The 26,009-nt window shown below is 42.4% G+C and overlaps 2 protein-coding genes across 7 annotated transcripts; one reads left to right on the top strand and one right to left on the bottom strand.

Moving 5' to 3' along the window:
- Positions 1-4,902: 4,902 nt before the first annotated feature.
- LOC144328769 (uncharacterized) lies at positions 4,903-14,730 on the top strand. Its single transcript, XM_077933594.1, has 4 exons — positions 4,903-6,237; positions 6,910-6,969; positions 8,392-8,555; positions 9,415-14,730. The coding sequence occupies exons 2-4, from the start codon at positions 6,949-6,951 to the stop codon at positions 9,647-9,649; spliced, it is 420 nt and encodes a 139-aa protein (XP_077789720.1). The 5' UTR covers positions 4,903-6,237; positions 6,910-6,948; the 3' UTR covers positions 9,650-14,730.
- Positions 11,056-24,618, bottom strand: MTRF1 (mitochondrial translation release factor 1). 6 transcript variants are annotated; one of them, XM_028738429.2, is made up of 10 exons: positions 24,479-24,618; positions 22,270-22,707; positions 20,282-20,373; positions 19,492-19,573; positions 19,020-19,127; positions 18,759-18,931; positions 16,990-17,107; positions 15,650-15,786; positions 14,562-14,660; positions 11,056-11,354 (listed from the first exon to the last, which is right to left on the bottom strand). In XM_028738429.2, exons 2-10 carry the CDS (start codon positions 22,691-22,693, stop codon positions 11,232-11,234), a joined length of 1,356 nt encoding a protein of 451 aa, XP_028594262.2. In that variant the 5' UTR covers positions 22,694-22,707; positions 24,479-24,618; the 3' UTR covers positions 11,056-11,231. The 6 variants fall into 6 exon arrangements, with proteins under 6 accessions (XP_028594262.2, XP_077789716.1, XP_028594261.2 ...); XM_077933590.1 differs by having other exon boundaries at positions 24,475-24,615; XM_028738428.2 differs by having other exon boundaries at positions 22,270-22,711; positions 24,475-24,613.
- Positions 24,619-26,009: the final 1,391 nt, after the last annotated feature.

Below are 26,009 nucleotides of genomic sequence, written 5' to 3'. Positions count from 1 at the left end.
GTTGCAAATGGACAGGGCCAGTTTTTATGCTCAAAATCTTCTATTATACACTGAAGCTGAGGTACTATTTATCATTCTATTTGAGACCGGTCATTTCAGCTTGGCCCCCTTGCTTTCTGGGCTTCTTTGGCGATCACTCGTAGCCATGTAGGGTTGTCTTCCATAAACACGGTCTTAACAGTTAGTCCATAAGTGACTGGAGGCCAATTCTGGATCCACATATCCTTCCACAGTGGGGACATTCGTTTCTGGGTGGGAGTTGATCACGGTGAGGATTTGGTTTATGGGCAGGAGTTGATCACGGTGTGGATTTGCCAAGCGTGCCTTCCTCTTAGCACCTTTCTCCCTTTCATCCGGAGTTTGAGTGTCTTCAAAACCCAAGACACCTTTGGTAAAGACTGTTCTCCAATTGGAGCATTCACAGGGCAGTGTTTCCCAATTGTCAAGTAAAGCAGTCATGAGGGGATTTTTGATACAGCAAAATACCATAAAGAAAAGAGCAGAGAATGAGAAGAAAGATAGGATTCTGGAGAAAATTAAAGAATCTGAAAAGAAGCTAAGATCGAAACCAAAGTCACAGGAAATTTTGAAAGAAATTAAACTTTATCAAGGACAATATTCTAAATTGATAAATCAAGAAGTGGAATGGAAAATTAGGCTAATGAAACAAAGATCATTTGAATCGGCGAATAAATGTGGAAAACTGCTATCATGGCAGTTGAAAAAGAGACAAAAACTAAATACGGTCACTAATCTTGAGATCGAGGGGAGAAATATCCAGAATCCGGTGGAGATTAGAAAGTGCTTCCAGAGATACTTTAAACAACTATACACGCAAGGGCCGCAGAACGAGACTGAAATAAACCAATTTTTGAGGAGTAATGGACTACCAAAATTGTCTCAAAAAAAAAAAGATAATCCTGAATCATAAAATAACACAACAAGAGATTGAAGGTGCCATTCAGAATATGCAATTGGGCAAATCTCCAGGGCCAGATGGACTTACCTCCAAATATTACAAGATACTGAAAGACTTTTTGCTGCATCCTTTATTGGAGGTTTGCAATGAGATTATGGAGGGGAAGAGAGCACCGGATACGTGGAAAGAAGCTTTCATCACATTGATACCTAAATCAGAGACTGAAAAGACACAGCTAAAGAACTACCGTCCCATCTCCCTCCTAAATGTGGATTACAAAATCTTCGCAGACATTTTAGCAAGTAGATTTAAAAAAGTGCTAAACGAAGTGATTCATAAGGATCAGGCAGGCTTTCTCCCAGGTAGACAGTTGTTTACCAATACCAGGAACATTATTGACATTTTGGAACTTTTGCAAACAAACATTAATACAAAAGCAGTGTTAATATTCATAGATGCGGAGAAGGCCTTTGACAACATCTCATGGAGGTTTATGAAGAAAAATTTGGAAGGGATGGGAGTGGGGCGGGGGTTTGAAAATGGGATAGAGGCAATTTATTCAGAGCAAAAGGCTAAATTGATAGTCAACAATGTGGTGACAGAATAGTTTAAGATTGAAAAAGGAACACGACAAGGTTGCCCTATTTCCCCTCTGCTGTTTATTTCGGTCCTGGAAGTGCTCTTGAACATGATTCGAGGGGACCGGTTGGTGGAAGGAATTCAGGTCGGAGCCAAACAATATAAACTTAAAGCTTTTGCAGATGACCTGGTTTTGACATTACAGGAGCCAGAATCTAGTACGAAAAGGGTATTACAACTGATTCATGACTTTGGTCGGGTGGCAGGATTCAAATTAAACAAGCAGAAAACTAAAGTTTTGGAAAAAAACTTGACACCTTCAGAATCTGAAAGGTTTCAGAAAGAGACAGACTTAAATGTGGTTAAGAAAGTGAGATACCTAGGGGTAAATATAACAGCTAAAAATCTGAGTCTATTTAAGGATAATTATGAAAAATGCTGGTCAGAAATTAAGAGGGACTTAGAAAGTTGGTCTAGATTGAAACTTTCCTTGTTGGGTCGAATTGCTGCTATAAAGATGAATGTTTTGCCGAAAATGCTGTTTTTGTTCCAGACTTTACAGATTATGGATAAAATGGAGTGTTTCGGGAAGTGGCAGAGAGACATTTCTAAATTTGTCTGGCAGGGCAAAAAGCCCAGAATTAAGTTTAAAATATTAACTGATGCTAAAGAAAGAGGGGGGGTTGCCCTGCCAGATTTAAAGTTGTACTATGAAGCAGCAGCGTTTTGCTGGCTGAAAGACTGGCTACTTCTTGAAAATACTGATGTTTTAGATCTGAAAGGTTTCAATAATGTCTTTGGATGGCATGCATATTTGTGGTACGACAAGGTAAAAAGTCATAAGGCTTTCAAGAACCATATTGTCAGGAAAGCATTGTTTAATGTTTGGACAAAATACAAAGATTTATTAGAAAACAAGACTCCAAGGTGGCTGTCGCCAATGGAAGCTAAGGCCCAGAAAAGACTCAATATGGAGGCCAAATGGCCGAAATATTGGGAAATACTAGAAAGGGATGGAGAGTCTTGGAGATTGCAGAGTATGGAGAAACTAAAGGATAAAGTGCAGGACTGGCTGCATTATGCTCAGATTAAAGAGGTATTTAAGTTGGATAAAAAGATAGGATTCCAGGTGGAAAAATCGAAGTTAGAAACAGAACTGTTAGAACCTAAGACCAAGGTTCTTTCAAAAATGTATAACTTGCTGTTAAAATGGAACACACAAGATGAAACGGTTAAATCAGCCATGATAAAATGGGCACAGGACATTGGGTATAATATTATGTTTGCTGACTGGGAAAAGTTATGGACCACCGGGATGAAGTTTACGGCATGTAGTGCCTTAAAAGAAAATATTATGAAAATGATCTACAGGTGGTACATGACCCCAGTCAAGCTTGCAAAAATATATCATTTGCCTGATAATAAATGTTGGAAATGTAAAGAAAACGAAGGAACGTTCTTTCACCTGTGGTGGACTTGCCCTAAGGTTAAGGCTTTCTGGGAAATGATATATAATGAGCTGAAAAAGGTATTTAAGTATACCTTTCCTAAGAAACCAGAGGCCTTGCTTTTGGGCATTGTCGGTCAGAAGGTGTTAAAGAAAGATTGTACCTTTTTTAAGTATGCAACAACAGCAGCAAGGATACTTATAGCTAAACATTGGAAAACTCAAGATCTAACCACGCTGGAAGAATGGCAAATGCAACTGATAGACTATATGCAAATAGCAGAAATGACTGGCAGAATCCGCGATCTGGGAGAAGAAGCAGTGGAAGAGGATTGGAAGAAATTTAAGGTCTATTTACAAAAACATTGTAAATTGTATGAATGTTAAGAAGGATGCAAGAATAAAAATAAATATGGCATCAGCAAGCTAGTTGAAAAGAATCTGAGAATGGGTGAAATTTGATAAAAAGTTAATTCTTTAGTTAATATTATGCCTAAATTGAATACTCAAACCTTTGGTAAATAAACCTAGATTTAGAGACATAATAGTGAAAAAAATGCAAATAAGTAATTGAAACAAGGTGATAATTTGCTGTTCAGAATTTTATAAATTTGGAAACAGGAACGAAAGGCGTGAGGAAGTCCAAAAAAGTGAAGAAAGTTTGAATATTAAGAATCTGATTTTAATGTTGTATTCTTTTTTTTCTCCTTTTTTTGTATGCTGTATTATGTTTTTTCTTTTTTGTTTGTTTATGGTATTGTTGGGGAAGGGTTTATATGTGTTGGGTGTTAAATGTCAAAAATTTTGAATAAATATCTTTAAAAAAAGAAAAGAAAAATTATACAAAAGAGAAGAAGATATAATAGAAATAGGAAAATATTTAGAAAACAACAGAATAACATTCATAACGGAGGAAGAGAAAACCCAAGTGAACAAGTCCATAAAAATAGATGAAGTCCAGGAGGCAATAAAGAGAATGAAACAAGGGAAAGCACCGGCCCCAGATGGATTATCGGCCAAATACTATAAAGTTCTGGAGGAATACCTAGCCCCGGTGCTATGTGATGTAATGAAAAATATACTACAAGGAGGAAAGATACCGGATTCCTGGAAAGAAGCACACATCACGTTGATACCTAAAGCAGACTCAGACAAATTGAATATAAAAAACTACAGACTGATATCGCTTCTTAACAATGATTGCAAAATATTTGCTGAAATAATGGCGAACAGACTCAATAAATACCTAAAAAATTCAATACATACAGATCAAGCTGGATTTCTTCCTAATAGACAATTAAAAGATAATGTAAGGCACATAATAAACATTATCAAATATCTGGAAAAGAAGAATTAAATCCCTGCGGTATTAATTTTCATAGATGCAGAAAAAGCATTCGATAATGTATCCTGGCAGTTCTTATTAAAGTGCATGGAGACAGCAGGGATAGAAGGTTGTCAAGCCTCTGCTTAAAGACCTCCAAAGAAGGAGACTCCACCACACTCCTTGGCAGCAAATTCCACTGTCGAACAGCTCTTACTGTCAGGAAGTTCTTCCTAATGTTTAGGTGGAATCTTCTTTCTTGTAGTTTGGATCCATTGCTCCATGTCCGCTTCTCTGGAGCAGCAGAAAACAACCTTTCTCCCTCCTCTATATGACATCCTTTTATATATTTGAACATGGCTATCATATCACCCCTTAACCTCCTCTTCTCCAGGCTAAACATGCCCAGCTCCCTTAGCCATTCCTCATAAGGCATCGTTTCCAGGCCTTTGACCATTTTGGTTGCCCTCCTCTGGACACGTTCCAGTTTGTCAGTCTCCTTCTTGAACTGTGGTGCCCAGAACTGGACACAATACTCCAGGTGAGGTCTGACCAGAGCAGAATACAGTGGCACTATTACTTCCCTTGATCTAGATGCTATACTCCTATTGATGCAGCCCAGAATTGCATTGGCTTATTTAGCTGCCGCGTCACACTGTTGGCTCATGTCAAGTTTGTGGTCAACCAAGACTCCTAGATCCTTTTCACATGTACTGCTCTCAAGCCAGGTGTCCCCCATCTTTTATTTGTGCCTCTCATTTTTTTTGCCCAAGTGCAATACTTTACATTTCTCCTTGTTAAAGTTAATCTTGTTTGTTTTGGCCCAGTTCTCTAATCTGTCAAGGTCGTTTTGAAGTGTGATCCTGTGTGATTCTAGAGATCTAAAAATCACAGTAGGTTTAACATAATCCTTGCGATGCGTAGATGTTATAAAATGAAAACTGCAGAATGGAATTATTATTGTACATAATCCAAAACCGAGATGGAGGGAAGTCAACTATTATTTGTTGTTAAGTAATGTCTGTTTTTTGGTCTGTTTATGTTTTTCTGTTTTGGTCGTTGTTTTCTTTTTTCTTTGTTTTGTTTATTTGTTTTTTTTCTGTTTGGTGATTGAAAATTAATAAAAAGATTTTTATTTTTTTAAAGCAAGTGAACTTAAACACGCATGAGCTCATTGCTACAACCTCTACCAATGAATTGTGGGGTTATCTTGGCTACCAAGATGGCGTTAGCAGAGCTTCCGGAACAAGTCACCTTGGGTCTGATGCAGCTGTGGGTTTCCCCTCTCTGGCTTTGCCCTTCTAGCTCAGCACCCACCCCTCACCCCTTTCCCCCATACCAAGTCATCCTTTTGTTTGCCTGAGAGCTTCCTTCTCCTGTTGCCCTTGTAGAACTTCCCCAGGGAGAATGGGGAGAAAACTCACCTTGCTTGGCTCTGCCTGCCTTTGACTCTGGCTCCAACTGAACCCTTGGGCTTCCCACTTCCCACCCCAACAGCTGTAATGGCCACCGGCGGCAGCTGTGTTTTAAATGGGGAAAGCAATGGTGACCCTCAGTCTCTAATAAAACGATGTGTTCTTTGGAGCTGCACGACTCAAATTATTCTGTGGTGGAGCAAAAAAGGCTATTCAAGAAGAGTTTTGAGGAAATAACTTCTTTGGATGTACAAACAGTAACAAACAGTTCTCAGTTAAGCATTTTAAAAATTAACTATTTTAACAGGAGTGCATGTTGCAGTCGCTGCCTAGCAACATGCAAGAGTATATTCAAAGAGTTCTCTTAACTTAAATCAGTTTTTATTAGATACTTCTTTTGCAAAGGTACCTCAGAAACGTAATATTTTAAGTAATATTTTAGCATACCAACTGCTCAAAATAGCACAGAAAATAGTATTTTAAAATATATGTATTTAACAAGAAGTTGTATAATAGGAAGAAGAGCAATTATTGAATAAAACACAGAAACAAGGTATGTCAGAAAGCAGCTTTGTTGACTCTGAAATGTACTTTCATAAGCAAGTAGAGTTTTAATGGCTATTGGGAGATTATGAATAATTGTTAACAATAATTTATTATGGGGTCTGTTTGCTACTGTTATTTAAAAACGTGTTTTAGCATATTCTGTTGTTATATCTTTTTAACTTTGTATGCTGCCTTGCATATACTCAGACAAAAAAAATACAATATTTATAGTGTTATAATTCTCACAGCAATTCTGTCAGGTAATATATACTGGATATATTTTTACTTAGGTTCCCAGGTTGTAATCCTTTGCACACTAACTAGCAGCTTGCAAATAATGAGGCTGAGTTCAGGGAAAACATGCTTTGGGCTGCCAAGAGTAGCTGGGAATCTGAATTAAAGTACCAACAGCCAAAACAAAAATTATAATCTGTTCCCTCATACTGACTCCAATTGTAAAGAGTGAATAAATGCTCCACCAATCACTAAAGAGTTGATCCAATTATATTTTTCATAGAAATATTATCAAATTATCAGTAGACTAAATTATAGAATAAATTATACAGGCTTGGGTCACAAGATTAATTACTCAAATGATAATGAAAATAGTGCAAAATAATTATTGAAAGAAGTACTACTATTATTTAGTGGGGGGAAACATTTTCTACCATCCCAACAGATTTACTAAAAATAAAGGAGTTAACAAGTGTGAAACAGAATGCCAAATAAAGCCCAGGAGGTAAGCTGAACTTTTGACTTTTCTTCTTCAGACTGCTTATTCTGAATCATACACAAGCACTTCTAGCTTCAGAAAGTGAGTTCAATACTTTGCATGCACAGTTCCTGATCACATGGTTGTTCACTTGTACATCTTTTCCAGCAATCATAGGAGGCTTGTCTTTAAAAATCAGATTTCAAAGTGTGAGGTGGGACTTCGTAACCTGGTTTGTCATGCAATCCTGTCTTATATTTTGTGAATGAGTCAACGAAAGTCTTAACACGGACAGAATGTTGAATGATAACAGATGAGAAAAAGATAATGCTATTATCTGTGTTTCTGGTGCCTTTTTCCCCTCACACAAGCAACTTGCTTCAAGTACAACCAAAAGGGAAGCTGCAGCCCTGCTTTCCTTGTGCTGTCAGGAAGGCAACATACCAGTCACTTTCTATTAGGCATACAAAGATTCCCTTGATTGGCATTTCCCACCAGCTTCAAACCTAAACACTGATGGTACAGTGAGAGGTCAAACAAATATTCAAAGAATGGTCAAATGATTGCCCAGCTATGAGCAGATATACCCACCTGTACCCACTGAAACAAGAGGCCCCACAAGTGTATTTGTCTAGGAACCAAAAGAATTAAACTGCTCATTTGATGGTAAGTTTTGGTAATACATAAGTAATAATTTAAGATGCCACAGGACATCTTAAATGTGTGTTGCTCAACAGTCCTCTTTTTTGTTAAAGGCATGCCTATTTTTTCTGTGAACATACCACTTGACCTGCATCACGAGTAAGGACACAAATTTGCATGCTTTCTTCACGTTTTGAAACACAGTTGCCTAATTGCAACCCTTTTGCAACCTTGGGGGTTAATGTGATATGGCTGCTGGCAGCAAGACTTTTTCTGCATTAAAGAAATGGAAACTAAGGCAGCCGTTTCCAATTACCATTTGGTGTTGAGTGAAATATGGCTATGGTGTTGTGCCATCAAAAACTAATTTATTTGCATACCTAGTTTCCTTGTACCTACGCAGAACAATATCCTGGGGGGGGGGGAACCCATGTAAAAGAGAAAGTAATTACAGTATACACCAGGCATAGGCAAACTTGGCCTTCCAGATGTTTTGAGACTACAATTCCCATCATCCCTGACCACTGGTCCTGTTAGCTAGGCATGATGAGAGTTGTAGTCCCAAAACATCTGGAGGGCCGAGTTTGCCTATGCCTGGTATACAGTATAGGCGAGAAAGAAGGAAAGTAGCAATATAAGTAGAATCTGGTGTAATCGCTCTAAGATGGTGATGATTAATAATATAGTCATTTGTTTCTGTAGCAAAATCTATGTAGATTGCACTGTACAAAACTGGTTTAACAGGTCCCTCAATATGTCCAGAAAAGAACGCCCTCTGAATTAATAACACAAATATAAATTCAATAGGATGCTGTCATTAACCTCAAATCAGTGCAAGAACTGGGCAAGCAACTGGGTTTTGAATGGACCATGGTAGCCTCTGAGCTGGGATTCAGTCGTGTGGAGATAAACCACTTTCGTGCAGCTACCACAAAAAAGACAGCTCAAGCCCAGAAAATGCTGGAGCATTGGTAAGTAGGTCAGAGCAGAGGGTACATATCCTTTATTTTAGGCTCGAGCATGATTTTTGCATTTCCTTCACAGAAACAATGGCTCCTCAGAGATAATGGCTAAAAAGATAGAATTCACAACAGCAACATGTATGCTGCCATCTGACTGCGTTAAATAAATGCTGGTCACCGATGTAGCCTCTCTGCCACCTGGGTAGAGGAAGAGGCAAGCATGGATTGTAATTAATGTGATACACACAAAATATTCCACAGTCAATTATTCTCTTTTGCAAGTACTCTCTCTTTAAAAATGATCAAACCCTGCTGCTTAGAACAAGCACTGGTCTAAGATCAGCCCAAGGCAATGAGATGATGTTGATTCCACCTTGAGTTACTCATCCAGTTTTGCCTCAAGGACTCGGTCAAGTCTTTTTAATTAGCTGAGGCCAATGCCCGGTTGGTGTCTTGCCACGCCACCGCAAGGGCTGGTCCTTCAGTAATTGCAGTGCCATGACTTGAACCTGGAAATGAACTGGCAACTAATGAAAGTCCCAACGCCTTTCATCCCAACGTCAAGATCTTAGCAGCTGCATTTTGTACCAACCAAAGTAGTTTTCAAGGACAGACCCACAAGGAGAGCATTACAGTAGTCCTATCAAGATGCAGCTAATGCACGTATGCCTCTGGCCAGAGCTGACCATACAAGAAATGCACTTGTGCACCAGTCTATCTGCCATTAGCCTTAGGAAATGTTATGTCAAAGTACAGATGAAATGCCAGAGCAATTGCTACTTGGGTTCAGCACTTTTGAAGACTATCCAAATGGCTTTGGAGCCTTTGGTAACCACTATGCACCCTCCTCTCCCCCCTTCACACGCAGGTACGAACAATCATGGCACAAACTTAACAAGACCAAACTGCTTCAGGATGCTCTAGAAAGGTCAGGAAGGAAAGACCTGGCAGACAAGCTTCGGTGTCTTCACTGGGGACACCAGAAACTGAGCAGGCGGGTGGAGTTACCGTCTGCTTTTCCCTTTCTCGTTACTGTGTACAAGACTATTAACAACAAAGAAGGGTTTATGAAAATTAACGAGCTTAGTCGCAAATACACCTAGGAGTGTTCAGCTCCACGACGGCAGAGCTAGGCTGAACTGTGACTCCTGCTGAAGTCAACAGCACAACATCTCTAGGCTTTCACAAAATAAAGAATTTAGTACAGATTAGGTTTTAAGCAGCTTAGAAAATCTTAAAAAAATAAATCAGTTACTGTATTTACTTTCCTTTTGACTTTAACGTATGAATCTAGAATATCTGTAATGATTTCATGCTGCTTCATGACTGAGATTAGTTCTCCTAATTATATACTATTGTTGATAGTGTATTTGTGAGACTATCACTTTTTCCCACTTTTGAAATGTAAAATAATCATAATCATTTTGTGATTCTGAATCTTAAGACAATATAAATAAACCAGAAAAGGCCTAAAAGTTACAAGATGGAATAGATGTTAACTACTTTGGAAATGAGTTTTTGATCACCTGGATTTGACTTGTTTAAAAGACTCTTGTCACACAGACACGTGTGGTATGATGCAGACCTTTTTTAAAAAATGTTTTCATTAAAAGATTTTCCATGACTTACAAAAGTACATTTAGTGTCTCTGTTTTCAAGTCACAGAGTCCTTCATATGGGTCCATTAGAGACCTATTTGTTGTAAGCAATGTGGGGCTGAGTGGGAAAGAGAAGTGGGAAGATAACAGAGAAAGAGAAGGGGGGCAGTAAACTTTCATTCCTTATGAGGTATATGAGCGGTGCTTTTCCGTCAGCGTCACGTGGATGGGAGCCTTAGTTTTGTTTGCAAAGCAAGATATCAGAGGGAATGCTTGGCTGCTGTTGATTGCTTGCAGCTGCAGTGCCACCAGCGGACTCTCAGTCACATAGTTTCTTAAAGTCCTCTCTCTCTGGGATGTAATTTCTTCATGAGCGGGGTCGGGTTGCTGTGTCTTGTGCTGGGGGGGGGGCATGTCAGGGAGAGTCTACCTGCCTCCACAGGGAAGCTGGAGAAGAAGCTTGTGCCGGGACCCGGAGAGGTTCCCTTGCGTGGTGATCTCCCTGCTGCTTGCCTGGGGACGGTGTGGTTTTCTCTCCCTCTTTTTCATTCCAAGCGGCTGCTGCTCTGCGCTATCCTGCACATGGAGGGCCTGGGTTTTCTCAGGTGGTGCAGGAGTCTCCAGGAGAGCTCTCTTCAGTCCACCATGTTTCCTGGAAGTCATCAGTATGATGCCTACTTGACTGATTTCCCATTTTCTGCACACTACATGTTGCAGATTATATGGGCTAACACGCTAGCTCTTCCCTGGAAGCTGTGTCTCAACAGCGTGAAAACTGAGTTGCGTCTTCCATGGGTAAGTGTGTGTGTTTGCCAGTCTGATTAGTCAAGCTGCACCCATCCCTTTAAAATTTTTATTTGTATGATTTGTCAGAGCAACTATGGAGCCTGAAATAAAGCACCAGACAAACCTTTGTCTCTGCATGAAGTTCTACATGCTTTTATATGCCATTTGTTTAGGTCACAGCCATAAAGTCAGCGACAGTGATAATGAAATATTAAAATGCAGAACAGCACTCATACTTCTGTGAGGTTTGTTAAATTTTGCAAGCCAATTAAAAGCATTTGCATCCATTACACTTTTCAAGTCAGGAGTCTGCTTGCAGAGATTTTAAATTGTTTTCCAAATGTTCCATCAGAGATTCCATCTCTGCAGCCTCTAAGAGTTTGATGATGAGTTCATCCAGGAGCTTCTTCCCACTTAAGAATTCCTATTAAAAGATGGAGGGAAATAAAACACGTTACTGTGGACTGAAAGGATCAACATGAGTTTGGATTACGTCAGTAAGCAGCATATGGACATGTATAATGTTCATGGTCTACTTGTGAAGTTGCTTTCGGCCACATTAATTATAACACCCCTTCTATGTCAGATTCAAGTTCTCCTTTGCCTGCAAAGCTGTAGCCAAAAATGGCACCACTAACATACATGAGAGAAGTTACCAACAGATTTATGAGAACCTGAAATCTGCAGATTCTGAAAAATTCTTGTGAAAAAATCCCTGAGAGGAAACCACAAAAACCGCTCTGTAAGGACTTGGTGGCATGGGACACTGGCTGAAAGAGAAGAGAAAAAGCTGGCAACTGAGTGTGAGGGAGAATGGGATGGAGCAAGTGGAAGAGGAGGAAGGAAGAAGAACACAGATATAATAAGATAGAAATAAGCATCTCATTGTCTGTATAGTTCATTTCCTGGCTCACTATTTTAAAGCTGTTTTAAAATGTACCCAGGGACAGAAGAGACCGCTGTCCACATACATCAATAGAATAAACAAAAAGATTTTAGGCATAAGACACATACTCCAAAGATCCCCAAATGAAGAAAAGCCAAAGCCACAGGCCCCTGAAGACAAAGCATGCTCAGCAGGCATGGAATTGCAGAATCATAGAAGAGTAGAGTTTGAAGGGGTCCCAGGGTCCTCTAGTCCAGCCCCCTGACAGGGGGCCATCCCAGCTCTGCTTAAAAACCTCCAAGGAATGGTATCGGAAGAAATTAAAATTGAGAAAGGAATCAGGCAAGGGTGCCCACTTTCCCCTCTATTATTTATTGTGGTCCTGGAGGTCTTGCTGAACAGTTTGAGAAAAGAAGAGAAAGTCAAGGGCATTGTAGTGGGTTCAAAACAATATAAACTAAAAGCCTTTGCTGATGATTTGGTTCTAACTTTACAGGATCCAGAGACCAGTGCAGTAAAAGCACTGGAGATGGTACAGGAGTATGGGCAGCTGGCTGGTTTTAAATTAAACAAGAACAAAACCAAAGTAATTGATAAAAACTTAGATGAAAGAAAAACCCTTATAGAAAAAACAGGCCTAGCATTTATGAAGAAATACCTGGGTGTGAATTTAACAGCTAAGAATTTGAATTTGTATAAAGATAATTATGAGAAAGTATGGAATGAAATAAAAAGAGATTTAGAGATTTGGTCATACTTAAAATTTTCACTTATGGGACGAATATCGGTGGTTAAGATGAATGTATTGCCGAAAATGCTGCTTCTATTTCAAACTTTACCTATTATTGATAATGTCAAATGCTTTAAAGAATGGCAGAAGGCCCTGTCCAAATTTATCTGGCAAGGGAAAAACCGAGAATTAAGTATAAATTACTTACAGATTCGAAAGATAGAGGAGGCTTTTCCCTATTTTGAGGCTGCGGCCTTCTGCTGGATTAAAGATTGGATCAATTTAGAAAATGAGGACATTTTGGACCTAGAAGGATTGGATAATAGGTTTGGCTGGCATGCATATCTTTGGTATGACAAAATAAAGGCCCATAATGGCTTTAAGAATCATATAATTAGGAAAGCACTTTTTAATGTTTGGTCTAGATATCAGGATCTTTTGGTAAGAAAAACACCCAAATGGATTTCACCAATGGAAGTGCAGGCACAAAAAAAGCTTAATATGGAAAATAAATGGTTGAGATACTCAGATTTATTGGTTGAAGACGGGGAGGGATTTAAGTTAAAATCATTTGAACAAATCAAAGACAAAGTAAATTGGCTTCAATATGACCAAATTAATGAATTATTTAAGATTGATAAGAAAAAAGGTTTTGCATTTGAAAAAACCAAACTGGAAACGGAGTTGTTAGAGACTAATGTTAAAAATTTGTCTAAAATGTATAGTTTGTTATTGGAGTAGAATACAAAAGATGAGCAAGTAAAATCGGTTATGATTGATTGGGCACAAGATGTGGGACATAATATAATGATGGAGGACTGGGAGAGATTTTGGAAGAAAGGGGTTAAGTTTACTGCATGTACAATGTTAAAGGAAAATATTATGAAAATGATGTATAGATGGTACTTAACCCCTGTTAAACTGGTGAAGATCTACCACAATTGTGATAATTTATGCTGGAAATGTAAAGAAAAGGAAGGTACTTTCTATCATATGTGGTGGACTTGCTCCAAGGTAAAAGACTTCTGGGAAAAAAATTATAATGAATTTTTAAAAATGATGAAATATACATTTATGAAGAAACCAGAAGCCTTTCTCCTTGGAATAACAGGTTCTGAACTGCCCAAAAAAGATGTAAAATTATTTTTGTATGCCACAACTGCTGCACAGATTTTATTAGCCAAAAAATGGAAAACACAAGAAATACCAACGGTACAAGAATGGCAGATGAAGATGATGGAGTTTATGGAGCTGGCTGACCTCACCGGGAGAATCCATGACCAGAAAGAAGAGGAACACCAAGAAGACTGGAAGAAATTTAAAGACTATTTGAATAAGTATTGTAATATTAAAGATATGTAACCACTTGAAAGAAACAATTAGGCCTAGGATTAAAATGGAATTAAATTTATAAATAAGAAAATGTATGATAAGGAAAGCTATGTAATATGATTAGGACTGTGATATGGTTTTCTGAAATTCTGATATTGGAAACTGCTACATATAATTACTAAGAAATTCAGATGGAAGAGATTCGAGGAAGTCAAATACTATGTTTATGAAGATGGATGGTACTTAATTTTAATTAATTAAGTGGTAATATGTTGTATGTATCTTTTTCTCTTTTCTCTTTTTCTCCTATTTTTTGTTTGTTTTTATTATTGTTAATCTTTTCTTTTTTTACTATGTTTATCTACTGAAAATAATAAATATTATTTGGGGGGGGGATTAAAAACCTCCAAGGAAGGGGCATTCACCACCTCCCCATGAAGGAATGCAATGGCTGGAGCCACGAACAGAAGTGCCCCCCCCCCCCCCGCAACGGACTGTTGCACAGCCTCTTCTGAGTGCCACTGTAAAGGGGAAGAGCTGAAGCTGAATGGTGCAACATGCAAAAGTCCCAGTGAAAAGAGTATTGGGCAACAGGGTTTCCATGCACTGCTGCAGGGTCTTGCATTACTGGAGAAGATGGAGGCTCCAGGCCAACATAGGAGAACCCTTTAAGAGACAAATACCTTGATGTCACGGATTTCATAGGTAACCCTGTGGTCAGTGACTCGGTCTTGGTGGAAGTTATATGTGCGAATTCTCTCTGACTGGGCTCTTGTCCCCAACTGCAAAATAACATTTTGTTTTGTTTCACAATTTAAAAAATGTAATAATTAAAACATTTTTGCTATAGTCTCAGTAGCTCAGCATTTATTATTATTGGTCAATGTCTACACATTTTTCAACACTTGAGAATTTATTATGTTTAAGTCAATTTATTAGTCACTTGCTACAAAAGGAGACTCCAAGCACAACATAAAATCAGAAAAAGAACAATACATTACAATAAAAGCCATAAAATAACCTATAAAGCCTATTAAAATATAGTACTTATTTTGTATGCAAAGTGACAATTCAGAATGCAGGTCTTAAAATCTAATTTACTTTTGCATTGTAGCTTTACTGTTTTCAATCTAGGTGCTTTATAATAGATAATTTATTATAATAACTGCCTTATGAGATGACTTGTAATTATTGCAATTACACAAGTGCAAAATGCATTCAAAGTCGCTCAAAGGCCTTGATCCTTGGGCATCTGCAGCAAGAGGCAGCCACCCTCCCCCAATCCTTGGTTTTCATTATTTTAAATAAAACTTTCTAGCGCTTGTAGAACCAAAGCTATAAGGCAAAATATGCAGGTATCTCATGTGTTTTGTGAGAAACTAATTTGGTCCTGCCTTCATAGCAATGACTGAAACTCAGGGAGAGAAATCCAGCTAATTAGACCCCAAAAAAGAAGGCTGCCGGGGGGGGGGGGGCACCCATTGCCTAGATTACTGGTTTGCTCACATATTGCATGCCAACCTTTCCTGGTGAAGTGAATGCTGTCCCACAGAAATCAATTCAGGTATCCTGGATTTTTATTTAAATGTGATTGTCACCCATTACTAAACACTGACGAGCTCCAGACCTGCTTTGTGGTGATGTCAGAGGCTGAATCCAAAACCTCCTGCCTACAAACCCCCTGCTTACGGAGTGAGGCCAATTGCAGAGCTCCCCCCCCCCCCTTTCCACGCAGGGAGCACCTAAGGGAAGCAGTGGCCCATCTTCTCACCTGCAGTTTCCTGGCGCTCTGGCTCTGCCTCAGCTCTCTCTCTACGGTCTGCTGGTACAGCTTGTCTCTCAAGGTCCGCAGAGCAGTTTCTCTATTCACTTGCTGAGATCGCTCTTCTTGGCACTCAGTGGTTAACCCTTCAGAATTTTTAAAAAGCTTTCATCAGATAATCCCTGCCTGCATAAGTTTTGGAAATAAGTGACCATGTCTTGCAAATTATTCATGCTAAGCTGACCAGGCAGGGCTACTCCTCCCATTTGGTAAAATGGAAAATCCTGTGCTCCAAGAAACAAAAATGTACACAGACGCTATGAAGTTTAAGTTCCCATCTATAAACTTCTTATTTTATGTATTTTAAAACTATTTTTCTGGCATAATCACAAAAAATATTATCCATGAAAAATTATTTCCAGAAAAACAGAATCAAAGAATGACAGAATTGTAGAGTTGGGCGGGGCCCAATCCCTTCTAGTCCCCCCCCCTGCAATGCAGCAATCCCAGCTAAAGCATCCATGACAGATGGCCATCTGACCTCCACTTAAAAACCTCCGAGGAAGGAGAGTCCACCACCTCCCGAGGTGTCAAACAGCTCTTACTGTCAGAAAGTTCTTCCTGATGTTGAGTCAGAATCTCCTTTCTTGTAATTTACTATATATTTACATTATAACAAACAATACATCTAGACAGATCCTTATGCCTTGGTCAATTTTCTCAGGAAGAGAGTCTGAGGAAAGGAGGGAAATAGTGTTGAAGAATCTCCAGCTGGCAGCTTGTTCTGGGCCCTGGAGGGGTTCCACTTTGGCTATGAGGTTGTTCCCCCCAAACCACAACACACCAGATGTCGTATGTGACATCATGCAAGGGGGCTGGTGGTGCACCGCCTTAAAGTGCACCCCCCCCAACTGCACCTGGGCAAGAGAGGCTTGGGCAGCGGCAACAAGGATAGGGATGATCCTTCAGACATTGTATAATAAGGAGATTTTCAAAAAAGCTTTTGATACAGTCCCTCCCTCAGCAAAAAAACTTGGCAGTCACAGGATAAAGGAACAGGCCCTCTTATGGATCTGTAACTAGTTAAAGAACAGAAAGCAGAGAATACAAATAGATTATAAATAGATGGTGGTGATGATGATTTTATTTGTACCCTGCCCATCTGGCTAGTTGCCCCATCCACTCCTCTAAGGAGCACTGTCCCCCAGGAATCTGCATCAGTTCTCTTTTTTAGCATAGCCACAGAAGACAGCCTGCGTATCACAAATTGAATACTGGTTCCTATATATTTGATGTGCATGTTTCTGTGAAAAGGGGAGCAAAGATAAAACAAACTATACAAGGGTTACCTGTGGGAATGTGTACAATTCTAACAGCACTGTCTGTTGTATTGACATGCTGTCCTCCTGCCCCTTTGGCTCGAAATGTATCTATACGCAAATCTCTTGGATCTATTTTAACTGTCACCTTGAGAGAGAGAGAGAGAGAGAGAGAGAGAGAGAACATTTTACTATCTTACACGGAATTTTATGGGGAAAGCCTGCGTCCATCCCCCAAAGGTGTTTGTGTGTGTGTTTTTCCCCCTTCACCCTATTCAGAGAATCAGAAGAACTGCCAAAGAAGCCATGTTGGGGCTGCATGCATTTTTTTAAAAATCCCTTTTTTGTTTTTGTTTGGTATGGTTATGTTTGGTTGAGGAAAAGTATCTTCTTCATCAGGGAGGGGAAGCTGTGGCTTGCGAGTTAAACCTGGCTGGCCAGACCTCTCCATTTTGCCTGCCAGGCAGTCTGGAGGAAGCCATGCCCACCCACCCTTTAAGGAGCTTAAAGGGATTGGCCAATTTTGTTCCTTCAATGGAGCAAGGCTTGAGTGCACCATTTTCCTTTGCTGGAGAAGATAGGAGACTGCCCCCCACTCACCAGTGCTGCTCTTTAATGCAGCCGCCCCCCGACCCTATCAGCCTCCAAAATGGGAAGTTGGGAGAAGCCACACAGAGCAGTTGCAGAACTCAGCTTAGCCGCACATCCCTGTTCCTTTCTGGGGACAGGACACACTGTCAAAGCAAGCAGCACCTCTCCTCCACCCCACAAGCATGGAGGTCCATGGCAAAGCTTTGACTTCTGGGTCACCCTCCCTAATGTTTGGGAAAGGGGATGCTAGCCTTGGCTGAGAGTGCTTTCAAAGTAGCACCTGGAGATAGGAGTCGTAGCGCACTCTGTGCTGCTCTTTGAAGCAGCCCCACAGTGCTCAGCCCTAGGCAGCACAGACCTCCTCCCACATCAGCTAAGGGGAATTTCCTGCAGGAACTGAACTTGTTCAGTTGGGCTGGATTCCCAAATGCACGGCTAAAATGGAGATAAGAACCATTTTTAACCGCATGGTCCTGCCTGCATGGTGCTTTGAAGTCCTGGCTTCGGGATGCCACTTGATTGACAGGTGGGCCTTTGGGAGATCTTTTCAATCTCTTTTTGAATTAACTGCCCTGAACAATTTTGTATCATCAGCAAACTTGGTCACCTCACTGCTCGCTCCTAACTCCAGTTCAACCAGTGTGGCCAATGGCCAGGGACAATGGGAGCTGCAGTACCCCACACCCCTCTGGTTATCCCTTGTGCCTAACAGAAATGGGAGTAAAGCAAGCTAGCCTGGCCCATGGAGACTGGAGAACAGAATAGAATAGAATAGAATAGAATAGAATCATAGAGTTGGAATAGACCACAAGGGCCATCGAGTCCAACCCCCTGCCAAGCAGGGAACACCATCAGAGCACTCCTGACATATGGTTGTCAAGCCTCCTCCAAAGAAGGAGACACCACCACACTCCTTGGCAGCAAATTCCACTGTCGAACAGCTCTCACTGTCAGGAAGTTCTTGGTGGGATTGCGCAGCTTGCCCGGAGCTCAGCTTTTCTTCCCTGTGCAGAGCTGAAGTAGCACCAGAAACCTACTAAAAAGACAGACACATGCACAACAGGCCCATCTCATGAGGCAGTTATGGGCACGGCTATTTTCCCCGGAACATCACGCAAGGTGGTGTTGTGGTTAAGTTAACAAACATTCTACTTAGAAACTAGCATTTATGGAGTTACACAGCAAGAGACACCGACTGAAATGAATACCTCATCTGGCTGAGGGAGGACAATCACGGACATGGTGCCAGTATGGATCCGCTGCATTCTGGAAGATAATCCTGTTTCAGGGATTCGCTGCACTCTGTGAGTCCCTCCTTCATATTTCAAATGCCTGTAGACGTCGTCTCCCAAAATACGAGCAGCAGCATGGTGTAGCCCACCTTTAAATACACATTACAGGTTGGGGAAAGGGGTGAAGGCAATCTTTTAAGTTATCTATGCGACTAGTATAACAGGCTACAGCCATACCGTAATCCGCTGGAGTGTAGTTCACAGTCTCAAAGGTCCAGCATTTGTAATCAGCGTAATTCCGGTACATGTCAAATACCTCTTTGGTAAATTGCTGACAAATGTCACCTGAAATGCAAGAGTTTTCTCTGAATGCTACTGAAATGTCAATATGAGCAGTGCTGTGCAGAATGCTGTCACCATAAGGAGATGAGCAGGCTGAGGGCCACCTAGCCCAGCATCCTGGTCTCACAGGGGCCAACTTGTGGGAAAGCTGCAAGCAGGACTGGAGCCCAAGAGCAGCTCTCTCCCCTCCTGTCATTTCCAGCAACAGGTATTCTGAAGCACTGCCTCTGACTGTGGATCACCACTACTAACACTAATAATTTAGCTTCGTTAAATCAATATCTAATATCTAACACAAAACAACTGACAAAAATGGAAAGCCCCATAACTAGGAGGAGGGTGGTTTTTATGTGGCGACTTTGCTGACCTCCAGTTGTCCTGCCAGATGTTACTTCTAACAATACACCACTGTCATCATATTTTTCTCTTGGTATCAAGATCTGGAAAATCTGAAAAATAAAATAGGTTTTTAATTCACAAGTACAACGTGGAAAATATTATCAATGCTGATAATAGTCAGAAAGCAAAGTGGGGGGGTGATATTCAGGAGCAAGTTCACGCTCATGTTTTATGTACAGGAACACATAACCAACTTTTTCATTCACAGTATCATAATGTGAATCAGAAGTTTATGTGTAGGTATAGTTTCTCACAAACTAGGAAGCTTTGTGAAAATATTCAGAACACAGGCTACCACAGTACTACACAGCAGATTTAAATAGTTTTTGCTTCTGATTCTGAAGAGTATCCAGTGTGAGAGGCCAACACCGCTCTGTATCCTACAGAGAACCTGGCTCCCCTTCTTTTTCTGCCCCCCTCAGAGGCTGGATGGCTCCAGCTCCAGCCCAGCGCTGCCCCTCCCCCTCCCCACCTCTCCCTCCCATAGTTAAGCCCAGCACCTGCACAATTGGAAATTGATCCTTGTGAGCACAGCAGCAGCAGCAGCCTGCTATGGAAGGGCTTGCGGGGGGCGGGGACAGTTTCAGCACCGTTTTTCCCTAGAGAAAAACTCCAGGCTGCTGGCCACATTGAGAGATAAATGGGAAGATACAACCTTGTTTTTCATACACAAGAGTCTAGTGCACACTATTCTCCATACGTATCACCATTCAAACTGATTGCTGGATCAGGAAATCTATCCATGGTCCCCTGCTCACCTTTCGACACAGAGCACTGATCTTCTGGTCAATAATCTCCTTTTCCTCTAGAGCAAGTTCTAGTAGTGGTTTCTCTTCTGGGCTGTTTAGCTCTAGGGATAAGTGGTTGAAGAAGTAAACATTCAGTAATCTTGTTAAAACAAACAGTTTGGGTGCATCTGCCTCATTTAATTTTATTTCACTTTTGTCCTTTGTTGTTCTGCGAACCATCTTGACATAGTTCCTGTAGACATGTGCTACATTCTTCCATCAAGGTCCAGCCTGGACTTAGATGGCAAATTTGCATCCATGCTCATCTAAAGACATTTGAGGCAGTGTGCCATGAAGGACATGGGGAAAACCTTGAAATGGAATTATGTACCATATTTTTCACTCTATAGGACACACTTTTTCCCTCCTAAAAAGCAAGGGAAAATGTGTGTGCGTCCTATGCAGCGAATGCAGGGGGGGAGGCAGGCGGGAAAAGCCCCCAAGAGCTGCACACAAGCTCCGTGCGCTCTTGTGGGCTTTTCCCCAGGAGGGAGAAGGGACTGACTGGCTGCATCAGTCCCTTCTCCCACCTCGTAGAAAAGCCCACAGGAGCCACACACCCTTTAAAGAGTGTGCGGCTTCTGCAGGCTTTTGCGAGAGGTGAGGGAATCCCCCCACCTCCCAGAAAAGCCAGGAGAAGCCGCACAGCCCCTTTAAAGAGCGCACAGCTTCTGCGGGAAAAGCAGGGAGAAGGTCTGGGAGAAGTGCACAGGCTGCACGCTTCTGTCCCCTTTTCCCCAAACTGTGGGCTTTTGCGGGAGGTGGGGGAATTCCCCCACCTCCCGCAAAAGCAGGAAGAAGATCTGGGGGAAGCGCACAGGCTGCCTGCAGCCTGTCCGCTGCTCCCAGAGCTAAGGGGGGGGGGATCATATATTTTTCCTTGATTTCCCCCTCTGAAAATTAGGTGCGCCCTATGGAGTGAAAAATACGGTAATATCAGAATCGTAAGAAAGCAGGGGTTTTGGCTTCTGCTGAAAATGAAATTGAAGGGGTGTGTAGGTCAACAGGAGAGAGGAGGAACTAAATGAAAACAATAGGCTCTTTCCTTCCCCATAAAAGAGGGTGGTGAAAGCAGACAATATTATTGCCCTAGTCAAATATTTTATCACTGTTTGCTGGGGAAAGGGACAGCAGCTTTTCTGGGCAAACTACGTATCTTCATGTGGCTCTTCGAACTTTAGGGTAGCATCCAGACTTTTTGGTCTCAATGAGCAGGGCAGGTAGTGGCAGCAGGAAGGAGATGAACAAACCTCCAGCCACCACCACTGCTCTACAACCTACTTCTGGGTTTGCAGCATTCGGGTTCCAAGTTGTTCGGGAACTAAGCTGTTTGAAAACCGAGGTACCACTGTACCATAGTTATGTTTGGATATCATCATGACAGATCCAAAAAGTTACTAGATGGACAAGTAACTAAACAAGTGAGAAAAGTCAAACTATATTTTTTATTAGTTTACACAGATCTGATGAGCCAGTCGGTAACTCTTTCCCTTCCGAGTTGCTTCCTTCCTTGCTCCGTGATTCTTCTTCCCTGCTTCTCTCTCTCTCCCTAAACCAGCCCTTTCTCTCTCTGAGGAGCCAGTCAGAGCACGCTGGGCTTCTCTCTCTCAATCCAGCGATTGACTGGTCGAGCGCAATCGATGTGTTGGACATGCCTGCTCTAGGGGATCCTTACTGAGAGATCTCTGTAAACACACTCAAAGAAGTACTTCCTACAGTACTTCCTCAGTGAATCCTGCAAATAGCTGCTGGCCCAAGCACACTGCTTTTAATGAACCCATGAATTTGAGAAGAAAGTGGGAGAGACTTGGAATGGCTTGTAAAGCCAACAGGTGAGGAGAAAGCTACAGAGAGTTGGTGGATGTCAGGGTACAATTGCTCTATTAGATGAAATTTAAGCAAAAGGTCTTGAAGATGGTAGGGGGAGGTGAGCTAAGCAAAACAGCTGCATAACTTACTTGAACAAAGTATCTCCAAATCTTGAAGTTCTTTTTCTGCCTCTTGAATTTCTTTAAATGTCACAGCAAGCGGGAACAGTTCAGCATGTCTCTTGCTCAGAGCTCTTCTTCTGTGTTCTTTTACTGAGCTATCACTGAGCAATTTCTCCATTCTTTGGTATTCTTGGCTTAAAGTCTGTAAATACGTTTGCAGTGCTTCAAGGTTCCAGAATGTTCCTGAGGTCTGGTGATATCTCCTTGGCCAGTTATTAAATGCTACAATAGGGGCAACTGTATTCCACAAATCCCAGCTGTGCTGAAAAGTATTCAGTTTTGTCCAACAAGTAGCTCTCTTAACAAGTAAAGGAAGATGACGCTGCTGGAGAGAGCAGTAACACTGAACACGCAGTGTTCTAAAAAAAGGAATTGTTTGGTGAGGTTTCATCTCAGGGTTCTAATCTTTCTGGAATGAAAAAAAGAAAGAAAGAAAGAAAGAAAGAAAGAAAGAAAGAAAGAGACTAGTATTGCTTTCCACTGCTTCACTTATATCAGTTTAACTAAGTGTCTGAACAACACAGTGGGCAGGATCCACCTAACAAATGCCGTCCACAGAAGCCCCGCACCAGGGCCGTCATGTGTGCAGTAGTGCTTTCCTTGCCACTGAATTCAAGCCTATAACTCATACTATAATGCTGAATATCATTGACCACTATAGCAACCCCATGAGATAGGTTACTAATATTTCCATTACATAAATGTGGCATGTTGCCAAAACACAGCCTGAGAAAAGATGGTGGTTCAGTGAAAGTGTAGCCACTTTAATCAAAATAAATTATTGTTAAGGAAAAAATGATTAGTTTTCCATGTTTCTGGTATCATATCCTGTTCTGAGCATGAGCCAACAGGTTGTCTTAACATTAAAAGGTAAAAAAAGTAAAGGACCCCTGGGTGGTTAAGTCCAGTCAAAGGCGACAATGGGGTGTGGCGCTCATCTCGCTTCAATCCGAGGGAGCCCCCGTTTGTCCACAGGCAGCTTTCCGGGTCACGTGGCCAGCAGGACTAAACTGCTTCTGGTGCAACGGGACACCGTGACGGAAACCAAAGCGCACGGAAATGCCATTTACCTTCCTGTCGCAGCAGTACCTATTTATCTACTTGCACTGGTGTGCTTTTGAACTGCTAGGTTGGCAGGAGCTGGGAACATGACATACATAAGCTCGTAGGAAACTGCTCTGACAGGCATGGTTAGCAAATAAGAAACAATTTACATATCTCATGCTGTTGAGCAAAACGTTTAAGATTTAAACACCGTTCAAAGGCTGAGCAATACTGCTCCCTACAGTTCTGAATGATCCTATAATTTCAGGGAATACCCAAGTTTCCCAGTCAGTAATTTCACTAACTACTTCCAGCATGGTAGTTGCTTCTGCAAACCGTAAGACAGTCTCTTCTAAGTTTAATTATAAGAAGACAGCTGACCACTGGTACGGACACAAATTCTAGTCTCCAATATCCTGTAAGTCTTTTAGCAAAGCGTCTGGCTCTGGCCCAAACTGGCCAAGTTGGCAGGTCACAAGTGCTTAGTAGTAGTAGTGGTAAAGGGACCCCTGACCATTAGGTCCAGTTGTGACCGACTCTGGGGTTGCGGCGCTCATCTCGCTTTACTGGCCGAGGGGGCCGGCATACAGCTTCCGGGTCATGTGGCCAGCAGGACTAAGCCGCTTCTGGCAAACCAGAGCAGCGCATGGAAATGCCGTTTACCTTCCTGCCAGAGCAGTACTTGCACTTTTGACATGCTTTTGAACTGCTAGGTGGGCAGGAGCTGGGACCGAGCAACGGGAGCTCACCCCGTCATTGTGGGGATTCGAACCACCGACCTTCCAATTGGCAAGTCCTAGGCTCTGTGCTAGGCTCAGACGCGCCACCCGCGTCCCGAGTAGTAGTAGTAGTAGTAGTACTATACAAATACTGCTCCTACTATTATATAGTAGTAGTAGTAGAGTAGCCAGGGAATAGGAATGCAGGTCCGCCCTACCCAGAGCATCATCTTGTGCACAGGACGCTCTGTAAATCTGAGCAGGAATTCTAAGGCAGAGCTGCAGCTTCAGCCTGGGGCTCCCACATCCCGGCTGGGGAAATTAGGCAGCCATTTGTCAGGGGAACAAGGAAGGGGGCAGAAGGGCGCCTCCCAGAAGGCCAGGGCGCCGCTTCCGGTGCACCTCTTACTTGCCTCCGCTTCCCTGGCTCTGAGGTGGTCGGAGGGGGCAGCGCGGACCCCCCTCGCCCGTCCCGAGGCCCCTCGCCTCCTGCCGGGGCGGCCCTTCCTTCGCCTCGCGGGCCCAACGCGCGCGCCTCTTCTTCTTCTCGGGCTCTTGGGGGGGGGCGAGTGCAGGGTGAGGCGCTGAGAGAGGGACGGACACCCCCCCCCCGCGCGCGCGCCTTTCCGCTTCCGCGGCCTCCTCAGTCTCCTCAGTCTCGGCCGCTGCTCCTCCGCCGCTCGCTGGCCGCAAGGGCGGGGTCGGCCTGGGGGCGGGAGGAGCGGGCCGGCGAGGGAGCTGAGGGCCGCCCCGCCCGCGGAGAGCAGCCTCTGCAAGGGGGGCGCCTGGGGGGCAGCCCCCTCGCCGCCTTCCTCTCTCCGTCCCCGCTCGGCCTCCCCCCCGCGCCGATCATTGGGGCCTTTCGCTCTTGTCCTGAGCTCGCCTGCTGCCCTTCCTGCCGAGGCCTCATCCTGCTCGCTCCCCTTTCGCCCCTCGCCAGAGATCCCCGTCGGGCCCCAGCGACAAGGGCGAAGCTGGGGGCGGCCCTTCTGCTCCAGCCCCCCAGCTGAGCCCCCAGGGGATCCGAGCACGGCTGCCTCCCTCTCCGCCCTCGATGGGTCCAGCCCTCTTCGAAAGCCACCCGAGTTACGGCCAACTCCGCAACCCCACGAACACCACGGGGGTTCATTTTCTAGAAGTAGGCATAGGGTTCTGCTGTACGGCTGCAACCCCAGTAAGATGCATTTTATTCAGCGGGGCTTGATGAATTGTTTATGTGTTTTTTTGTAATGGCTTCATAACGATGTAAAAAGTCATGTGTGTATCCTTTCAAAAAGTTCACCTTTCAGCTTTTCAGCTTTTTCCTAATAGTTCTGAAATCTTCTTTCTCCTCTCCCCCTCCTAATTATTCTCCAGTGGATGCTTTGCTATGTAACTGATTTGAGTGTTTTATATTTAAGTTTATAGATTGGGCCATTAGATACTGTCTAACATACCTGTGGCCATCTAGAGATTGTTGGGACTCCCAGCTCCCTGCCAACTGTCAGAGATAATGGGAATTCTAGTCCCACAACATCTGGTGGGTCATAGATATGTAATATATTAAATTTACAAAATTCTAAAGTGCAGGTATTAGTCACAACGCTAGATTTCTGGGTACTTACTGTAGGTCAGCACAAAACATATGTTTACTATGCCATTCTGTTTCTGCAGGGGTGGGGAATCCTTTTATTCTGGCAGGCTGGATCCTGTGGACTCCTGCCCTTGACAGGCCACTTGGACATCAACCTTATAGGTTAGGCTGAAAGAGCCACTGCCTAAGGTTACTCAGTGAGTTTCATGGTGGAGTGGGAATTTGAACCCAGGTTTTCCCAGTGATACTCAGATACACAAGCCACTACATTACCTTGTCAACTCTAAAACTAAAGAGGTGTATTTCAATCCTTCAGTTACTGATAGTAATTTGCTCCTATAGCCAATGAATCTTCAGTCTGTGCAGAATTT

The sequence above is a fragment of the Podarcis muralis genome, chromosome 8 (assembly GCF_964188315.1).
Source record: "Podarcis muralis chromosome 8, rPodMur119.hap1.1, whole genome shotgun sequence".
Taxonomy (NCBI): domain Eukaryota; kingdom Metazoa; phylum Chordata; class Lepidosauria; order Squamata; family Lacertidae; genus Podarcis; species Podarcis muralis.
This window is presented reverse-complemented; position numbering and strand designations above follow the sequence as displayed.

Excerpts from the sequence above, each read along its gene's own strand:
- LOC144328769 (XM_077933594.1), top strand. The coding sequence starts at position 6,949 with ATGCCAAATAAAGCCCAGGAG. Across the intron at positions 6,970-8,391 it reads TGCCAAATAAAGCCCAGGAG|GATGCTGTCATTAACCTCAA; the intron begins GTAAGCTGAACT and ends TAAATTCAATAG. Across the intron at positions 8,556-9,414 it reads CAGAAAATGCTGGAGCATTG|GTACGAACAATCATGGCACA; the intron begins GTAAGTAGGTCA and ends CTTCACACGCAG.
- MTRF1 (XM_028738429.2), bottom strand. The coding sequence starts at position 22,693 with ATGAAACCTCACCAAACAATTCCTTTTTTTAGAACACTGCGTGTTCAG. Across the intron at positions 20,374-22,269 it reads TTTGGAGATACTTTGTTCAA|AGCTAAACAGCCCAGAAGAG; the intron begins GTAAGTTATGCA and ends ACTTATCCCTAG. Across the intron at positions 11,355-14,561 it reads ATGAAATCCGTGACATCAAG|GAATTCTTAAGTGGGAAGAA; the intron begins GTATTTGTCTCT and ends ATCTTTTAATAG.